The following is an 18,742-nucleotide window of genomic DNA, read 5'->3' on the forward strand; positions in this document are numbered from 1 at the left end:
TACCATTTTTTGAATTTTGTAACGATTTGAAAAAATCTTAAAAATACGTGAAAATGTAAAAATAATTATAAAAAATTAAATAATATAAGACCTAAAATTGTTGTAAAGTGGTACTACAGAGAAAAATAAGGTGAAAATTCACTTTACGTCTTATTTTTCTTTTCCGAATTCCTATTGGAACTTCACATAAAATTTTATTAAACAAAAAGCGCAAATTAATGAGAATTTGAAAATTTTACAGGAAAATATATAGATATGTGTTCTAATATCCTTACCAAATTGCTAAGAAAAAGGAAATTCAATAGAAATTGGCTTTTTTCTACGAAAATCAGTAAAAATTCACTTTGGCATTTTTTGTCCATTTTCACAAAATTTATATAAAATTGACAAGAAAATTGGGAAAATATTTATTCAAAAAATAATTTACGAGTCCTCGAACTGCTGTAAAAGTCTTACGGAACAAAAAACTTGAAAATATGGTTTTTTTGTGGAGAATATCAACACTGGCATTTTATTTTAATTTAATTCATTTAATAATATTTTAATTTGGTTTTTTACGTGATTTTTTGACTCGGATTTTAAAGTGTTAAACAAACTTTTTAGTTTGCCGCTCGAATTAAAAATCTCAACTAAAAGTAACGTAACGGGAAACCATCCAATGGATGACGTCCCGTCATTTTGGAAATAAATAAATAAAAATAAATAAAAGTAACGTAGTCTGAAAAATACGGAATTAGACAGAAAAGACTTTATATACGAGTACTCCCACTTCCAAAGACTTCCAAGCATTTCATTTTCAGCTGTACACCACTTCCGACCCTATTCTCCCCCTTGCAATAAACCTAACCTCACAAATTTCCCGCGTACGCTTATGTCACTGTGATTATCCGGAAAAATTCTGGATAACTTGCGCGCCCGCCAGAATCTCATCTTCTGTCCATCCTATTCCCATGATATGGAGCAAGCTGTACATGTTAGGGACATCCGGCACCTATGATAGAAAGCATGATAAAGGAAGAAAATCACGACACTGCAAAAAGCTGCGATTGCCATCGACCCCAAAACCCAAAAAAAAATCCCCCAAAATCAAACACTCCTTGATTTCTATGAAGCTGGGAAAGCTTTTATTTTCAGCACTGAAACTTCTGTCCACATTGTTTCTAGCGTAAAATGCTTGCATATGCCGAGTAAAATGCTGGAGGTAAAATGTCTACAAAATTTTTTTTATAGAGCAGGAAGGTGGAAAAGAGGATAAACTACTCTCTCTCTCTCTGGCTAGAAAATTTGTACAAGATGCACATATCGACATCTCCGATTCCCCCCTTTTGATGAATTCACTGCTGTGGCGATTGGCTCGTGAATGCCGGTTGGGATTCTTCATTTTCCGGATCCGATCCTGGATTGTTGATCTGTGGTGACGAGGAGTTATCACAGCTATTGCCATCCTCATTGATAGCATAGACATGCTGAATTTCGCCGGAAACTCCCTCACATTCATCATTAACGCTGCGTGTACTCATACCTGGTGGGTACACATGACGCCTTCCAGAGCCCCCATAGCTATCCTCTCCATCCCCATCCCGGACACTGTTGCTCCCACTGCTGTAGATGGGCGTCTGTGAGGTGGAATTGCGTCCACTGGCCGGTGGAGACCAAACGCCCGTGTACAGTGGAGATGCAACGAAGCAATACCTACGTCCGGGCACCTCAGAGTCATAGCTGGGCAGATAGCTGTCCGTCTCCAGCGGATTGTAGTACTGCGATGTGGAGGAGATGCTCTGGGAGGGAGTGTAGCGGTAGCTGTAGCTGCCACAATTAGCATACGGCGTACTTTCAGGGCCGTAAACTGAATTGAGCTTTGGCGGTGGCAGCATCATCTCCGCATAGATTCCACGGTAGGGAGTGTAGGGTGTCTGAGGATGATGGGCATCGCTCCATCTCACTTGACTAGGCGTGAAGTCGCCCTTAACATACAACTGCAAGCAAAGGAAAGCTTCATTGATTTTTGCTATTCATAAAATTTAATTTATATTATTGCCAGTATATAGTTTATTGATAAGGGAGCGAGGGGCAGCTTCAGGCACGTTAGACTTTCGAGAATATAAAATGTTGTAGAGTCTCTCAAATTCGGGCATATGGGACCGAAATGTCAGCCGAATTAGACAGAAATTCGGGCGACAAACTTTTTAAAATGCAACGATTTTTTATTCATGTGCATATAGATATTGAGTTTACACACTCATTGTATAACGTAAATTGCATGAAAATCCCTCAATAATGCAAAATCACATCAAAACTATGACAAACCATGCCAAATTTGAGCATATTTGATTCATTTGATAAACATAATCAAATTTGAAAAATGACAACAAACTTTTTTCAAATGTAACCGCTGCCCGAATTAAAAAGTAGCCCGATCTTAAAAGAGCCGAATTTGCGAGAGTGTACTGTATTTTCAAATAACTAAGACCAAAGACGAACTAGCGCGGACTAATGTTTATAAACCTTTTTGGCAAAAAATAATTAAAACAATTCATTCATTCATTTTCAACCGCTTATCCCTATTGGGGTCGCGTGCCCATGACATCCAAATTAGCAGCCTATGCTTGTCGATCCTCCGCCACTTCAGGAAGATGTTCGGGTTCGATCCCGAGGCGTTCCAAGGCAAGATTCTGAATTTGATTCAGCCACCTCGCCCTAGGTCTACCTCAAGGTCGACGCCTTCTCACAATGGCTTGCATAGCTTTTCTGGGGAATCTTTTTTCATTCATGCGTTGAACATGTCCATACCATCGAAGTTGTGATCTCTCAACCCGAAGAAGCAGTTCCTCGACTCTTAGTTCCTCACGAACGGCTACATTCCTCACTCGATCTCGACGAGTGATTCCCTTAACCGCCCGAAGGTACCTCATATCGGCAGCTTGTACTCGCGATCTTATACTTTTGGTCATTACCCAAATCTCATGACCATAGGTGAGAATAGGAATGAACACAGCTTTGAAAACCGATAATTTAGAAACCAATATGACCGCCTGGAGGCGGTCTTTACCTTTTCTCACCTGGCGCCCAAACGGAAAGAGATAATGAAAAATGGATGGTATTTTTGAGTTCAGTGGACCATGAATTACCCTGGACAAAATTATTTAACTACTTTTTTTTTGGATATTAAAGAAAACACTGTTAGAGGGTTAACGAGCAGTCAATTTTTAGGCCACAGCATATTTTCCAGTATTCCGCAATTGAGTAGAATTATAGACAATGCCAATGGGATATTATTATTTCCTATTATTAAGAGTAAACACCTCCCTCTCAATTCAATAAAAAATATTTATCAGCCCGATTCAAACATTTTCTCACAAATTATGGGCAAAGAAAAATTTCGTTTGCTAGCTAATTTGCCCCGGTCTCCCCTAACGTTTTAGTCAAAGGAAGTATTCAATTGAAGGAAAAGAGTGAAATTTGCGAGAAAGTGAAGGGCATTTGTTGCTTTTCAAGGCAGATTTACGGAATATTTTTGCGAAGACCCCAAAATTAAATCTTTAACCGTTAATCCGGAGTCAAGTAAAAATAAATCATTTAAAAATTAAGTAAGACTGGGGCAAAATTTGTCAAAACGGATATTTTATTTTTTTACAAGCTATCAGTGAATCTAAATGATTTCTATTTAACATATTTTTATAGGAAATTTATCGCTCTACAACTTAATTTATATAAGTTATTTTCCTCTAACTCAAAAGGAAATGCGCTTTCCGAGCCATTTTCCAAAAGATGATTTTGTGGAAATTCTCAATACAGCTGGGGCAAATTTTGTCAAACGTGGGGTATTTTTTGTCATTTTCTTTCGTTTTGTCACGGGTTCTCGTGAATGAAGGAAATATTCAATTGAGATATTTTGATAGGAAATTTATTCCTTTATTAACTTTATGCAGACCACTTTTTAATATCTAAACCAAAAATGTGTTTTTAAAATTGTTTTCCAAAAGCTGTTTTTGGCAAGAAAATTCTCTTCGTCGGCTTAGAAATGCCAGAAGAGCGAATTAGCGAGTTGAACTGAACGAAGTTTGCCAAGTAGGGTGAATGGTGGAGAGCGAGACACTTAAAAAAAAATTCAATTTTAAATGCATTTTTAAACTGAATAAATAATTATTTTTTACCATTTTTTTTGTATCATGGGATTCTGTAACAAATATTTTAACAGAATCTTAACAGTTGTTATTAAATATGGCAACCAAATAATCGGAAAATTCACGGAAATTAAAAAATAACACATTTTGAAAATATGGACAAAATTTTGGAAAGTTGGACAAAAACTTTTGGAAAGTTGGACATAGTGATATTAATGACAAAATATCATACAAATAATAAATAGAAAATCAAATGTTGTGGGTTTTCTCTGTTTAAGGTTGAGGGTAACCCTCTGTTGAGGGTTTTCTCTGTTTCTCTGTTTAGAAAAGTGGTCTTCGGAATCTGGAAATTTTTGTAGCCTTTTCCAGGAGATTTTCTCCTTATCAGCTGCTAAGTGCTGTTGCAACTATTTCTCCGGATACTTAAGGATCTTTGTCGTTCTTGTTAACATGATTTCACTGCACAAAACCACCAAATTTATTTACAAAATCAACTTGTCTAAGATTTCATAAAACTTGTTTTGAAAGCAACGCGAAATTAAATCACTTTTCTATCCTTTTTAAATGTCATATTTCACAATTTTTTTTATTCGCCTTTTAAATAGATGTATGTCCCTCGATTTTCACTACGGACTTAATAATATTTCACAAATTATGCCGAAAAATCAAACAAAACACTTTGATATTTTCCTAGCAACTTCCATAAGAAACAGAGAAAATGACAACTACTGTGTCAATGTTATGAATATCACGCATGCAATACATTTTTTAAATTCTTCTTGCAAGTCACCCTTTGATTGTTTAATAACGACTTTTGCATTTTTAACTTCTAAAATAATCATAAAATTAGGTTTAATAATCTTTTTATCGAAAATTGAAATATTTAATTGATTTATTATCAAGTTTTTAAGGAGGTGTCTCACATTCCACACTGCTTTGTCCAACTTTTCAAACTGTCTCGCTTTAGGCAAATGACCCTAAATGTCACATAGCATAGTACAGGAAGAAAGGTGGAGGAGAGTGTTTTGTGTTTATGGATCTTCGGAAAAATTCAAACCCTCAAAAAACATTTGTGATGTTGAGAATTCTTCCAAAAATCATTTAAACATAATCAATGATAAGTCTTACATCTAACCTTGGAAAGTCCAACAGAGTGTGATTCGGTGTATTTTGCGCCTCTATGAACGATAGGGACAAAAATAGCCCAAAAATTTAATTATTCTGACAATACCAATGAATAACATTTTTCGCTTATATTTTCCGCTGCCAAAAGGGTTTTGCTTAAAAAATATTAGAAGTATATAAAAAATAAATAAAATCAATTATGAATTTGAGAATTTAAAAATTCGCCATTTTTGAGTATAAACATTTACTACATATCAAATAGCTAGAACCTTGCAAAATATATTGTGGATTCCTTCAACCTTTTACTTTACAATTATATGTACAGACATAAGAAAAAAATAACTTCAGGTAGTCAGGAAAAATTATTTTCTTTATGGGACACCGGTGTTCCAATCATCCTTAAAGGGTTAATCTCTTCCTGTTGGAATTGTGCTGCCTCAAAAGTCATCTGCAGTCTAATCAGAACCAATGAGCGGATGTGATTTTTCGCCATGTTAAATGTCGGAATTATTCGTTTTCTACCAATTATTGCCCCATGCTTTCTGATAAATTTTACCCAGTGGTCATTTTTGATAAATCTGAATCTGGAGGAAAATCACTTTAAAAATTCTCAAACGGACGGCAGATTCGTGTTCAGGATATCCAAATTATACAGCAAACACACACTAATGCATCAATTTAGGAAAGTAAGTTAATGAAATTTGATATCTCCTGAAGGGCAAATATTTTAAAAACAGGGATCAATATTTCAATATATTTTTTTTTAATTTTTTATATTCCTTGCTCGAATTCCTTAAAATCTTTGACGTTTATTGAGGTTCATGAAAGCAATCTATGATATTGGAAACATCGATCTCTTTTTTCTGGGAAGATATCGAATTTTAAAATTTTAGAATTGACAAATTTTGCCCCAGTCTCCCCTAACGATAAATAAAAATCTTACCTGAATAGGACGTCGAAATCCTTTGCTTAGATGCCTTGGAACTCCCAAGGCGTAGCTATGGCTGAATCCTACTTCAGGACTCAGAAGATACTCATGAAACTTATTGGGAAAAAACTCAATACTCTTGTAGTTGTTGAAGATGGTTTCCTAGAATGAAAAAAAGAAAAAAAAGAGGAAGAGATTACTTAAAAGTTCTCCATGACATACTGTGTCAATTTAATCTTACCGTGAGTCGCTTCTTTTTCTTGTAACTGGCCCAATTTTGTGCTTCAAGAATCAACTTTCCTCCTGGTCTCAATTGACTGAACATCCTCTTGAAGGCAATTTTGAGACCAGTATCGCCAAAATTCAGATGAATCCACTTTGTGACACTCAAGCACATTATCAAATCGTACTGTTGAGTGTCAGCTCCCAGGAGACTTTCATCCTTGAGTACATAGTTCAAGGTGCGAAAGAAGACATTGCGGGGAAACTTTGGGTATACTTCATCGTCCTTTTGATCAGTCGGATTGACATTCAATTCCGGCACAATGCCGTAGCAGAGTGGAAAGGAGCTTGGAAAGAAATCTGCTTTCTTCTGACGATTTTCATGATATCTCATTCTCTTTCTGGTCCACTTTTCTGGTTTTTTTTCTTCGGCTTCTTTATCTGTCACTGTAGAAGTTTCTGCCGTTGGTTCTTCGTCCTTTCCTCCTTCCTGGGAGGTGGTTTTTGTCTCTATGGCTTGCTTCGGACTCCGTGGAATCCTCACGTAGAGCGAAAGATTCTTTCGTGCTCTCTCAATCAATTTTGCATCAATATCAATCCCCATCACGGATTTTGGATTGAGATTCTTGGCCACGGCAATTGTCAGATGTCCCACATTGCATCCAATATCCAGGACATCCTTCTTCTGAAACAGGAAAGCATGCCTCGTGAAAACCTTCAGTCGAACGTCCATCATCTCATTGAGATTTCTGTAGCCGTAGTAACGATCGTAATTCCCGTACTGAAATTTCTCATCTTTCCCCTTGAATCTGGGCTTTTTCTCCTCGACTGGGGCATCTTTGGCCTCTGGGTCCTCCTCCTGAACTTTCTCCGTGGATTCTGGTGTCTTCTCTTTGACTTCTTGCTCCTCCCTCGGTAGATCCTTTTGCTCCTCCAGAGGACTCTGAATGTGTGAGTCTGAATCATCAGCCTGTGTTGATTGCGAATGTGTCCGGGTCCGATTCCTCCCAGCAGCACCCTGTGGCCCCGACGGAATGGGTCTCGGTGGTCGTTTCCAAGCTCCCGGCTGTGGAATCACCGGACTCACAATTTTATCCATTGAATCCATCCGTCGCAATTTTGGCTTTCCCCCTCCACCATTTCCCGGACCCTCACTTATTCTCCTCTTCCTGCCACTTCCTCCTGCTCCTCCTTCACCGCTGAGATCGAGTTTCAACTCACGCACAACTTTTTCCCTCTCACTTGTCCGTCTCTGTTCATCACCCGAAACCACTTCCTCAGCCTGACGCTCTGGCACTTCCTCCTTGGCTGCTACAGCAACAGCTGCTGGTCTCTCTTCTTCAGCACTCGCCCCCACAGATTCTCTCTTATTCACCTTCTTCTTCTTCCTATTGCGATGCTTAGAGCGTCGCTTCATGGGCGAGATCAATTGTTTCTCATACTCAATGGAATCCACCGGATCGAGCAGATGCAATGGATCCCGGATATTTGGCGGAATGATCACTTCCACTTTGGGCGGAGTGGTCATTGGGGAGGATTTGGGTGTTGCTGCATTCATACTGGCATGAATGGCCTCATTCTGCAAACTGTTCAGATTTAGAGGATCAGAAATATTTCCACCCAAAAGAAATTTTGTCGGTGGCACAATTAGTTCCTTCCTTGGTCGTTTGTCGGGCAGAAAAAATTTTGATAGCGTGGGAAAAACCTGAAGTCGTCGGTTCTTCTTCTGAAAATGCTTCCTGTTCTGATGACAATTCTCCTGATTGGCCTGCTGACATTTTTGCCGCTTAAAAACCCATTTGTTCATATTGGCCTGTTGACGCTTTCGCTTTCGACTACCCTTCCTCATTCCCACCGCGACTGTCTTTGCTTCCGCCGTCCCCAGTTCCTCTGGGGGCTCCTTTGCCGCCTCCTGCGGCGGATTCTCCATCGTTGCTCTCTCCTCTGTCATCGGCAAAAACCGCTCTGTTGACTCTTATTTTTTATCTTCAATGGGAATGATAAGGCTAGATTAGCATATAAAAGGTGAGATTCCTAAGAGTTTTATCGGAAGTTAACGACTAACCGTAACTGTGTTATCACACTTGTACATTAAAATTTTAATATGATTCACATTAATTGTCGCTGGTGAGACTCCAAATGTGTAATTTGTGTGTTTAAATCATTTTATATTCAAAATTTGATCTATTTGTTGATAAAAAGGTAGACTTGACCCGCAAAATTTGATATAAATTGATTTATAGCATTAATGCGAAAAATTAATGCGATTTTCTCTTTAATATTTTAATGTGAAAAATATTTATGCTTTAGGTAAATTTAAACTTATTTTTGCAGGCCAAGTCCACTTCTTTATCAATAAATAAAAAAAACCCTAAATATGAAGTGACTCAAAGACACAAATAACATACTTGGACGCTCACAAGCGACAATTAATGTGAATCACATTAAAATTTTAATGTGCAAGTGTGATAACGCCGTAAGGGAAAGTACTCTCCCTTCGAACGTTCATGCCTTCGAATAATGCCAATTTTCATGTGGAAATCTCTTAGGAAAAGAGAAATTCACATTATTGAGAGGCATGAACGTTCGAAGGGAGAGTACTTTCCCCTAAGAATTTTTAGAATTTTCAGTCAAAGCTATTTCTGGAATAAAGCACTAATTATGCGGAATTCTGAGACAGGAAATTGATCGATAAATAAGCCCTGAATATTCAATGCAATTACTTTATTTTAAAACAATCATCAAAATCGGTTCCTAACGGTTAAAAATATTAATTAGTTTCGAATGTCAAAAATTTATCTATTTGTTAAAAAAAAAACACAAAATAAATCTGCAGTAAAAAACAGAAAAATTTTCAAAGAATAATAAGTGGAAGCCACATAATAAAAGCTCAAGGAGTTCAACGGTTCTTGTACGCCTCTGCTCTACGGACTCCGATAGAGTCAACTTAGACTCAAATTGACTCTGACAAGGGAGGTCATCGAGTCATCAAATTCAGATTGACTTCATATTGAGAACATAGACGCGGATAGGGATCATAAGGATCGTGTCATACTCAAAAAGTGCTAAATTTTTTTTCCTTTGCAAAAAAAGCAATCAAAGGATTCCACAAAATGTTAATGATAAAGAAAGTTCTAGAGAGCCAGCAGGAGCAGTCGTGGTGCAGCGGGCTAGCGGACGGTGTTTACAACGCAAAGGTCCCGAGTTCGATTCTTGCTTTGTGCCGCCTTATTGTTTTTTTTTCTTCTATTATTTTTTTATCTGTTTTTTTTGTCGGATTTTTTTTTCATTGACCGTAATTTTTCCTTAGTGTATCTATATTTGCTTTGCACTGTAATATACTCCTAATATGAATGTTTAACTAAAGTAAGTGTCTTAAAAGTTCTTCAACGCGTCTGCTTATTTTAATTTTTTTTAAGGAATAGAAATTAAGAATTCATCCATATACGGTCTTATTGGTCCTAGATATACATAGTGTTATTTTTATTTGCTTTTTTAAATCACTTGCCTAAGCAATGTGTCTTGCAAAATTCATCAATAAATCTATGTACAAAGCGATAGAGAATTATTATAATTAGCAATCTGCACAAAATCAAGATATGTTGAATTTTGTTATATTTGAAAATTCAATTCAATATTGTTTTGAAAAAGTTTATTGGGAGCTTTTGCCTAAATTGATTGTGAGTCATACTTTAATTCGGTGTGCTCATTGTGAACATTGTCCTCTGTTTTAATCATTTCTTTACAGAAATCCACATGCACTAATTAGTTATTAAACTAATTTGTGCATTGAGGACTTTTGTAAAGAAATGATTAAAACAGAGGACAATGTTCACAATGAGCACACCGAATTAAAGTATGACTCACAATCAATTTAGGCAAAAGCTCCCAATAAACTTTCTCAAAACAATATTGAATTGAATTTTCAAATATAACAAAATTCAACATACCTTGATTTTGTGCAGATTGCTAATTATTTCTCTATCGCTTTGTACTCTATCGTTTTGATTGATGTATTTTGCAAGACACATTGCTTAGGCAAGTGATTTAAAAAAGCAAATAAAAATAACGCTATGTATATCTAGGACCAATAAGACCGTATATGGATGAATTCTTAATTTCTATTCCTTAAAAAAAAATTAAAACAAGCAGACGCGTTGAAGAACTTTTAAGACACTTACTTTAGTTAAACATTCATATTAGGAGTATATTACAGTGCAAAGCAAATATAGATACACTAAGGAAAAATTACGGTCAATGAAAAAAAAATCCGACAAAAAAAACAGATAAAAAAAATAATAGAAGAAAAAAAAACAATAAGGCGGCACAAAGCAAGAATCGAACTCGGGACCTTTGCGTTGTAAACACCGTCCGCTAGCCCGCTGCACCACGACTGCTCCTGCTGGCTCTCTAGAACTTTCTTTATCATTAACATTTTGTGGAATCCTTTGATTGCTTTTTTTGCAAAGGAAAAAAAAATTTAGCACTTTTTGAGTATGACACGATCCTTATGATCCCTATCCGCGTCTATGTTCTCAATATGAAGCCAATCTGAATTTGATGACTCGATGACCTCCCTTGTGATAGTCAACTTTTTTAAAATTAAAATTAGTAGTCCATGTAATTTTTTAAAATTATCAACGATTTTTAGTATTGAAATTGCTCGACGGCTTCCACTTTCTTTGCGATTGTGGTACTTGTCCTTGCTCTCTTCATTGTGGATCACAATTATCACAACTACTTAATAAAGTTTGCCAAAAATATTAAAATAATTATGCATGTCGCATACTAAAAAACATAACCTAACTTAAAATCAGTGTTTTGAAATCAACGGTCGATAAATTGTGGACTATAGAGCGATGGCCTATAGCGAGACTCTACTGTACTGTATTTAGCAAGAAAAAATCCCTGTCCAACTTGTACCGGCGAATTGTCCAACTTGTAACACTATGTCCAACTAGTATCACTTTACCCTACACCTTTTAGCTCGGTATAATTTCATTAAATCAAAATTTGAGTCCTCCCTTTCCTACTCAAAAGATGTATAAGTCTATCCGACTCCTTCGGTTTCAAACTTAGATTGAACTAAATTGAATTTTTTATAACGTTCAAAAGAAGAAGAATCTGGAAGAGCAGGATAGTATTATGCAAAGCTTTTAAGAAAGAAAGGGATGTGAATTTCGATTACATGAAATTTTCTTATGAAATACATTTCTTATGGCTCCGGCACACCTTTTGGTTCAGAAAAATGTCATAAACTCTAAATTCAAGTCCCTTTCTTTCTTTAAAGTTTTGTATAAGTCTATCCTACTCTTTCGCACTCTTCTTCTTCTTTTGAAAATCACACCAAATTAAAATAACAGTAGACTCTCACTCAATCGGCTTTTTTTCAATCGGGCGACAAATTTTGTTGACAGTTTTCACGCTTAATTATGAAGCTAATTTGCTGAAATTCGCTGTAGTTCTTCCTATTTTATCGTAATTCTTTATAATTGAGCGCTTTTTGTGGAATTTACAAAGGCTTTGACGCTCAATTCTATCGCTAAACCGGATGACATTTTGCCCCGTATTCCCGATTGAGAGAGGGTCTACTGTAGTTCAGTCCAATTTTAAGTCCGAAAGAGTGGGATAAACTTCTGCAAATCTTATGGAAAAGAAAGGGACGCGAATTTTGATTTTATGAAATTTTACTGATCTAAGAGGTGTGCCGGAGATTATGGCCAGAGCCATAAGAAATGTATTTCAAATTTACCGCGTGAAAATTATTTGCTTACATTTAGTGTGCATTTCGAAAACTACTTTATAAATTAGCCCCTAATAGTAGGCAATTCATAGCAAATTCTTTCAATCTGTTTTCACTTAAGCCGGAATTCCCTGTTACCCCTTGATCAAAGGTAAAACTGGTAGCTTCGGTTATTTTTTTCGTTTTGAAAGATATCGAATTTTGAACTCGGGCTTGTTGCAGTTGCCCATTATTTCCCTAATTTCTAAAATTGTAAAGGAAAGCAAAGAACCGGATGGGCTTAGGGATAATGTCACTTTTTTAGGGCGATGTTCAAAATCTTGTATATTTTTTTAATACAATTTTGGAAGTTTTAATAAAGTGCACATCAATTGAAAACACCGATTAAAATAAAGAAAAATACAAATTAGCTTTTTGTAATCCAAACAGATAAGATATCGAAGTTACGATATTAGTTGATTGAAGCAACGGTTTATTAATAATCAGGAAGTTGGGAGAAACACTTTAGCAAAGTATGAGCTCATTCGCGGAGTATAAGAAATTTGTTAGAATCATGGTAGGTGCGATTAATAATAATTTCACCGAGTACACAACACAAGAGCAAAGTTACTCTGCTGGATACTAGTCCCTTGGGATGAACTCGCAGAAGAAAGGTTTCCAAACAAGTTTTATCCTTGAATTTGATAATCGAAATTAATCCTACACCCTTTATTAATATTGTCACATTTCTTTGGGATTGTTTTGCAGTTACAATTAATTTCAGAAAAGTCGCAGTTCACTGAGAAATTTCAATACTGAACACTATACAAAAGCAATAAAATTTAGAGCGCGATTAGCATGAACAATATTGCCATTTCTTTCTTTCCCACCCTAAATTCGCACTAGGGAAACTCTCTTCTTCTCGCTCTCACAGAGTATGCTTATGACGTTTCTTCTTGTTTGAAAAACGTTTTGCACTCGCGTACTCTGTCCAATGGGGGCCGATAGCAAGACGTCTCAGGAAGCGCACAACAGAAAAAAACTTTGCAAAATATCCTATGAGATTCACAATGATTGTACTGGCAACTGATACACCCTCACTACTGAAGCATAGGTAAAATGGGGAAAAGTGCGTTAAAAATTTCTGTTATCGTCGAGGGGGAGGTGTTATTTGGGAGAAAAAAATGTAAACACAGTTTGTGAGATCTTACCTCGTTGAAAGCTAGAGACAAACTGTCACAATTTTGGCTAGGGAGTGGGGTTAATATATTTTTGTTTAGGTCTACACACAGCAAACTTCCGACATTCCATATGTGACTAACTTCAAAGATCTATTTTAAAGTCCCAACTTTTTCTCAGGTTTTTGAATTAATTTTTTGAATTACAAATTAAATCTTCGGCTTCCTTCTTCATAATTCTTTTCTATATTGTGTATTTGTTGTCTTGTTTTATTATAGAAACTAAGAAGTACTGCTATTTATTTAAAACAAATAACATTTTCTTTATTCTTGTGCTTCAAAGTCGTTAAGAATTTGACTTTGCTGTCAGTCGACTTAGAAAAAAGTTAGGTTATTGTTTGTTCAAATATGGTAAGTGCCCTTTTTCCAAGAGAAATGCAGTATATACACTAAAAATATCCTCATTTTCTACTTCCTGGCAGTCTGTAACTCTCCACACGGATGTTGGCGATGTAAAAATCGAGCTTTTCGTCGAGGATTGCCCGAAAACATGCGAGAACTTCCTGGCTCTATGTGCCAGTGATTACTACAATAATTGTCTCTTTCACCGCAACATCAAGGGCTTTATAGTACAAACGGGGGATCCAACAGGTACTGGCAAGGGCGGGGAATCGATCTACGGTGGCAAATTTGAGGATGAATTGAAGGAGAGCCTAAAGCACAATGAAAGAGGAATGGTGTCAATGGCGAATTCTGGTCCGGGAACAAATGCAAGCCAATTCTTTTTCAGCTACGCTGCTCATCCACACCTGGATCTCAAGTACACCCTCTTTGGGAAGGTCATTGATGGCTTTGAGGTGCTGGATGAACTGGAAAAACTTCCGGTGAACCCTAAAACCTACCGTCCAATGATTGAGAAACGGATTAATAATGTCACTATTCACGCTAATCCCCTTGCTGGATGACCAAAAATACCAGGAAATCCTTCCTAAGAGCGACAGCAGTAATTCCCGGACAGATTCTAAATGAAATGCTCAAAAATTTTGAGAAGCTTACGGGGCTGAAAAAAACTTCTGGCTATTAGCTCTACAAGATGAATCAAGAAAGTTCAAGCAGACGTAGAGCTTAAACTACGTAACATATTTATTTAAGATTTCAATAAAAAATGCTATTTTTTACAAAATATTTTTTCTGTTTTTGAGGTTAGGAAAATCAATTGTCGATAAAAGGTAGCAATGCTGTCAGTAGTACTACACTCATCCCGCGTAAAATTTCAAATAGGAATTTTTTTTTACTTTTAAGTCCGGGATTTAATCTTTGATACGGGATTTTTACATTGCTTCCATCTACTCCGTGATCTATTAAGTTTAAGAAATAGAAAGATTAATCATAGAAACAGAGGAATATTAGAATAAGATAAGCATTTGTTTCTTCTTCTTCTTCTTAATCTTTATTTCAGGGCTTTCTTCTAAAAGAAGGTATCGCCCTCTATGGTTGATACATTTCATTACATTTCAGTTTGATTTTAAAATAAGTAATTAAAACTGTACATTATATACATTCTTAAAATTAAATTTCATTGCTTAAGTCTATCTTATCTAAAAAATTTAAAGTCTTTAATACTTCATTTTCATTATCACTAAGTAGTATTTCTATTTTTCTATCTATTTGTAGTTCCTCTCTTATATTTTTGTACTTAGCGCAGTCCACTAATATATGTTGTACATTGAGATCTACATTGCAATAGTCACATTTGGTTGGAAATTCTTTTTTAAAAATAGGATTATGCGTTATACCAGTATGCCCGATTCTTAATCTAGTTAATATTATTTCGTTTTTTCTACTATCTCTATCTACTGTGGTATATTTATCTACATTATTTTTGATTTTGTACATCTTATTATTTTCAAGAGTATTCCACATATCATTCCATTTTTCTTTAATTTTAAGGTTGACAAGGTTTTTAATATCTGAATAAGGCACTTTATATTCTGTATTAATTACACTAGCTTCTTTGGCAAATTTGTCTGCTAATTCATTTCCTTCAATGTCAAGGTGGCTTGGGATCCAACAAATTGTAATATTAGGATTATGCTCTTCCTTAATTTCATTTGCTTCCTGAATTATTTCTTTAATTGTTTTACTCTGTTTTATGTTAATATTGTTAATAGCTTGGATAGCACTTAAAGAATCTGAAAAAATAACAATATTTTTATTATTAGCGTTTTCAATCCGTAAATATTTTAGGCCCTCTAATATAGCAATTGTCTCTGCTGTAAATATTGAGCATTCGTCATATATTCGGAATGCTATTTCAACACTAGGTAGGATAACTGCAAGTCCTGTATGATTTAAAGATTTAGATCCATCGGTATAAACCTGCTCATAGTTTTTATATTGAGTTATTTTCTTATCAAGTTGAATTCTTGTCAGTTGAGCTTTTTTAAATTTAGTTAATTCTTGGTCTATCATAATTTCATTCTGAGTTTGAGGGCTCCAGTCATAACTAGTGTTTATTTCTAAAGGTGGGACTTGTATATTTAATTCAATTAAAATATTACGAAATACCTTCGCTAAAGGATCCAATGTATGAATGTTATCTATTTGTAAAGCAGTTTTAAATAGGTTGAAAAGAGGGTGGTCACTATAAGTTACTATTTTTAGACCATAATTTAAAGTATATTTCTTGCAAATCATGCTTAAAGGTAGTTGGCCTGCTTCTACTAGTAAATATTCAATGCGGCTTGTTCTATGTGCACCTGTAACTAGTCTGATACTGTTATGGTAAGCACTACTTAGTTTTTTAAGGCTTTTGCTATGGAAATTTCCATAAACTATTATACCATAGGTCAAAGTACTAACAATTAATGCATTGTGCATCATCATCAGTGTTTTCCTATGGATACCCCATTTCTTTCTTGCAACACATTTAATAATATCGAGCCTTTTTGAACATTTTGTTTTAATTAATCTAGTGTTATCTTCCCAGTTAAGTTTTCTATCAAAAATAACTCCCAAAAATTTATAGCTTTCAACACATTCTATGGTATTACCATAGAGTTTCAGTTCAATATTATCATGGGGTTTTCGGAGTTTACAAAAATGAACTATTTTAGTTTTGTCTGAATTGAAGTTAAGGCCATAGGTCCTATTCCATTGTTCTAAATTATTTATTGTAGCAGATAATTTATTTTGTATTATTTCCTCATTATGATCTGCATAATATACTACGAGGTCGTCAGCATACATTAGCGGTTGCACATCATGTGGAATATTTTCAAAAATTGAATTAATGTAGATTAAAAATAAAGTGACCGAAATTACGGAACCTTGTGGTATACCATTTTTAATTTCATAAGGATTTGATAAATTTTTTCCATTATATACTTGAATTTTACGATCAAAAAGAAAATTAGCTATGAAATTCAACATTTTACCTTTAATTCCAATCTTTTCTAATTCTTTTAATATTCCTACTTTCCAAACTTGATCATAAGCCTTACTGATATCAAAAAATATAGCGTAAAGATGTTGTTTGTTTTTAAAGGCAGAATGAATGTCATTAGTTAATTGAATTAAATTATCATTAGTAGTTCTGCCCCTTCTAAAACCTGCTTGAAATTGTGATAAAATTTTATTTTGTTCAAGAAAGTATACTAATCTTTTATTAAGAATGCGTTCTAATATTTTGGAAAGGCAAGATGTCCTTGAAATTGGACGATAGTTATTGGGATCGGAGTTATTTTTGCCAGGTTTACAAATAGGTTTAACCCAAGCTATTTTCCAGGTATCTGGGAAATAAATTCCATCATAAATTTCATTATATATTTTAAGCAGAATTTCTAAACCTTTTTCACTTAGATTTTTAATAAAATTGTAATGAATTTCATCTGGTCCTGGGGAAGACCCTGTCACTTCATTTATGACTCTTTTTAATTCATGCATTGTTATAGGTTGATTATATAAGATATCAGAAGTATTGTTATATTGTGGTAAAGAAAAACTTTGTTCTACTTCTGTTTTAAATTTCAAAAATTCAGCGTTATAATAGTTATCAGATGAGTTATTAGAAAAGGTTTGAGCAAATATATTAGCTATTTCTTTAGTATCATCAATCATATTACCATTTATTTTAAGAGTTTTGACTTCGTTATGGACTTCTTTTCTATTAAAAATATTAATTTTATTCCAAATTTCTTTCAGGCTAGTTTCACTGTTGATAGTTGATATGTATTTATCAAAACTATCTCTTCTTGCGTTTCTTAATAGTTTCTGAATTTCTGCTTTAATAAGTTTATACTCTGCTAAAATATTTGGGTTATCCGATTTCCTGGATAATTTATATAATTTTTTCCTAGTTTTGATTTTCATGCGAAGTTCTTTAGAGAACCATGGTAAAGGTTTTTTAATAGTTGGTTTTGATTTTGGACAGTTAATGTTGGCAATATTAATCAATTGAGAACAGAATTGTTGATAAGAATTATCATTGGAATTAGGATCAATGTTGATATCAGAAGTTTCTACGTGGAATTTATCCCAATTGCAATCCTTTAGTTTCCAATTGGGAAGTTTTGAGTCGGTACTTCTCATGAAATTAAAATTCAGTAAAATAGGTATATGGTCGCTACTTAGAGGTTCTTCATAAGTGTGAAAATTAAAAATATTTGCTAAGGAAGCTGAACAGAGAGCAATATCAATACAAGATGTTTTCCCATTATGCCAAATATGAGTAGGCTCACCATTGTTTAAAACTACCAAATCATAATCGTGAATTATTTTTTCTAACTTTTCGCCTCTACTATCGACATTTTTATCACCCCAAATTGGGTTTTTTGCATTAAAATCACCCACAATTAAAAAAGGTTGAGGTATTTTTAAGATTAGTTCTTGAAAATGCTTCATAATTTCTCTATCATATTGTGGTGGTAGGTAAATGGTGCAGATATAAAAAGTAATAGGATTATATGCTTTAATAATTATCGTTTGTAAAGGAGTGTTAATGTTAATAGTTTCATATTCATACTGTTGTTTAATTGCTATGAGGACACCGCCACTACTTATGTGGGCCTCATATTTATTTTTGTATTCAATATTATAATTATTGAGGATAGGGAGATTAAATTCATTTAGTCTTGTCTCTTGAATACATATAAAATTTGGTTTGTATTCTGATATAAGTATTTTCAAATCTTCATAGTGTTTGTAGAAACCGTTAATATTCCAATTAAGGAGGTTATACTGATTTAAATTATTTCCGAAATCTAACATTGTCCCTGTTTGGGTCAATGTTAGACAAATCGGAAAGGAATTCTTCTTCTGACATTTCTTCATCGTTATTATTAGGTGTATTATTATAAATATTTGTTACCTTAAAATCAAAGGTTTTTGTCTTTTTGTTACTTTGGTATGTTTGCTCATCTGACGATGATGTTGGGTACTGACG

General features: G+C 34.7%; 2 protein-coding genes across 3 annotated transcripts; one reads left to right on the forward strand and one right to left on the reverse strand.

The window, feature by feature from the left end:
* Positions 1 to 1,101: 1,101 nt before the first annotated feature.
* On the reverse strand, positions 1,102 to 13,368 carry LOC129802904 (7SK snRNA methylphosphate capping enzyme bin3-like). 2 transcript variants are annotated; one of them, XM_055849107.1, is made up of 4 exons: positions 13,333 to 13,368; positions 6,419 to 8,385; positions 6,193 to 6,339; positions 1,102 to 1,976 (listed from the first exon to the last, which is right to left on the reverse strand). In XM_055849107.1, exons 2-4 carry the CDS (start codon positions 8,348 to 8,350, stop codon positions 1,335 to 1,337), a joined length of 2,721 nt encoding a protein of 906 aa, XP_055705082.1. In that variant the 5' UTR covers positions 8,351 to 8,385; positions 13,333 to 13,368; the 3' UTR covers positions 1,102 to 1,334. The 2 variants fall into 2 exon arrangements, with proteins under 2 accessions (XP_055705082.1, XP_055705081.1); XM_055849106.1 differs by lacking the exon at positions 13,333 to 13,368 and adding an exon at positions 12,753 to 12,940.
* Positions 13,369 to 13,633: 265 nt separating this feature from the next.
* Positions 13,634 to 14,484, forward strand: LOC129802907 (peptidyl-prolyl cis-trans isomerase-like 3). Its single transcript, XM_055849108.1, has 2 exons — positions 13,634 to 13,710; positions 13,782 to 14,484. Exons 1-2 carry the CDS (start codon positions 13,708 to 13,710, stop codon positions 14,262 to 14,264), a joined length of 486 nt encoding a protein of 161 aa, XP_055705083.1. The 5' UTR covers positions 13,634 to 13,707; the 3' UTR covers positions 14,265 to 14,484.
* Positions 14,485 to 18,742: the final 4,258 nt, after the last annotated feature.

The sequence above is a fragment of the Phlebotomus papatasi genome, chromosome 2 (assembly GCF_024763615.1).
Source record: "Phlebotomus papatasi isolate M1 chromosome 2, Ppap_2.1, whole genome shotgun sequence".
NCBI lineage: Eukaryota > Metazoa > Arthropoda > Insecta > Diptera > Psychodidae > Phlebotomus > Phlebotomus papatasi.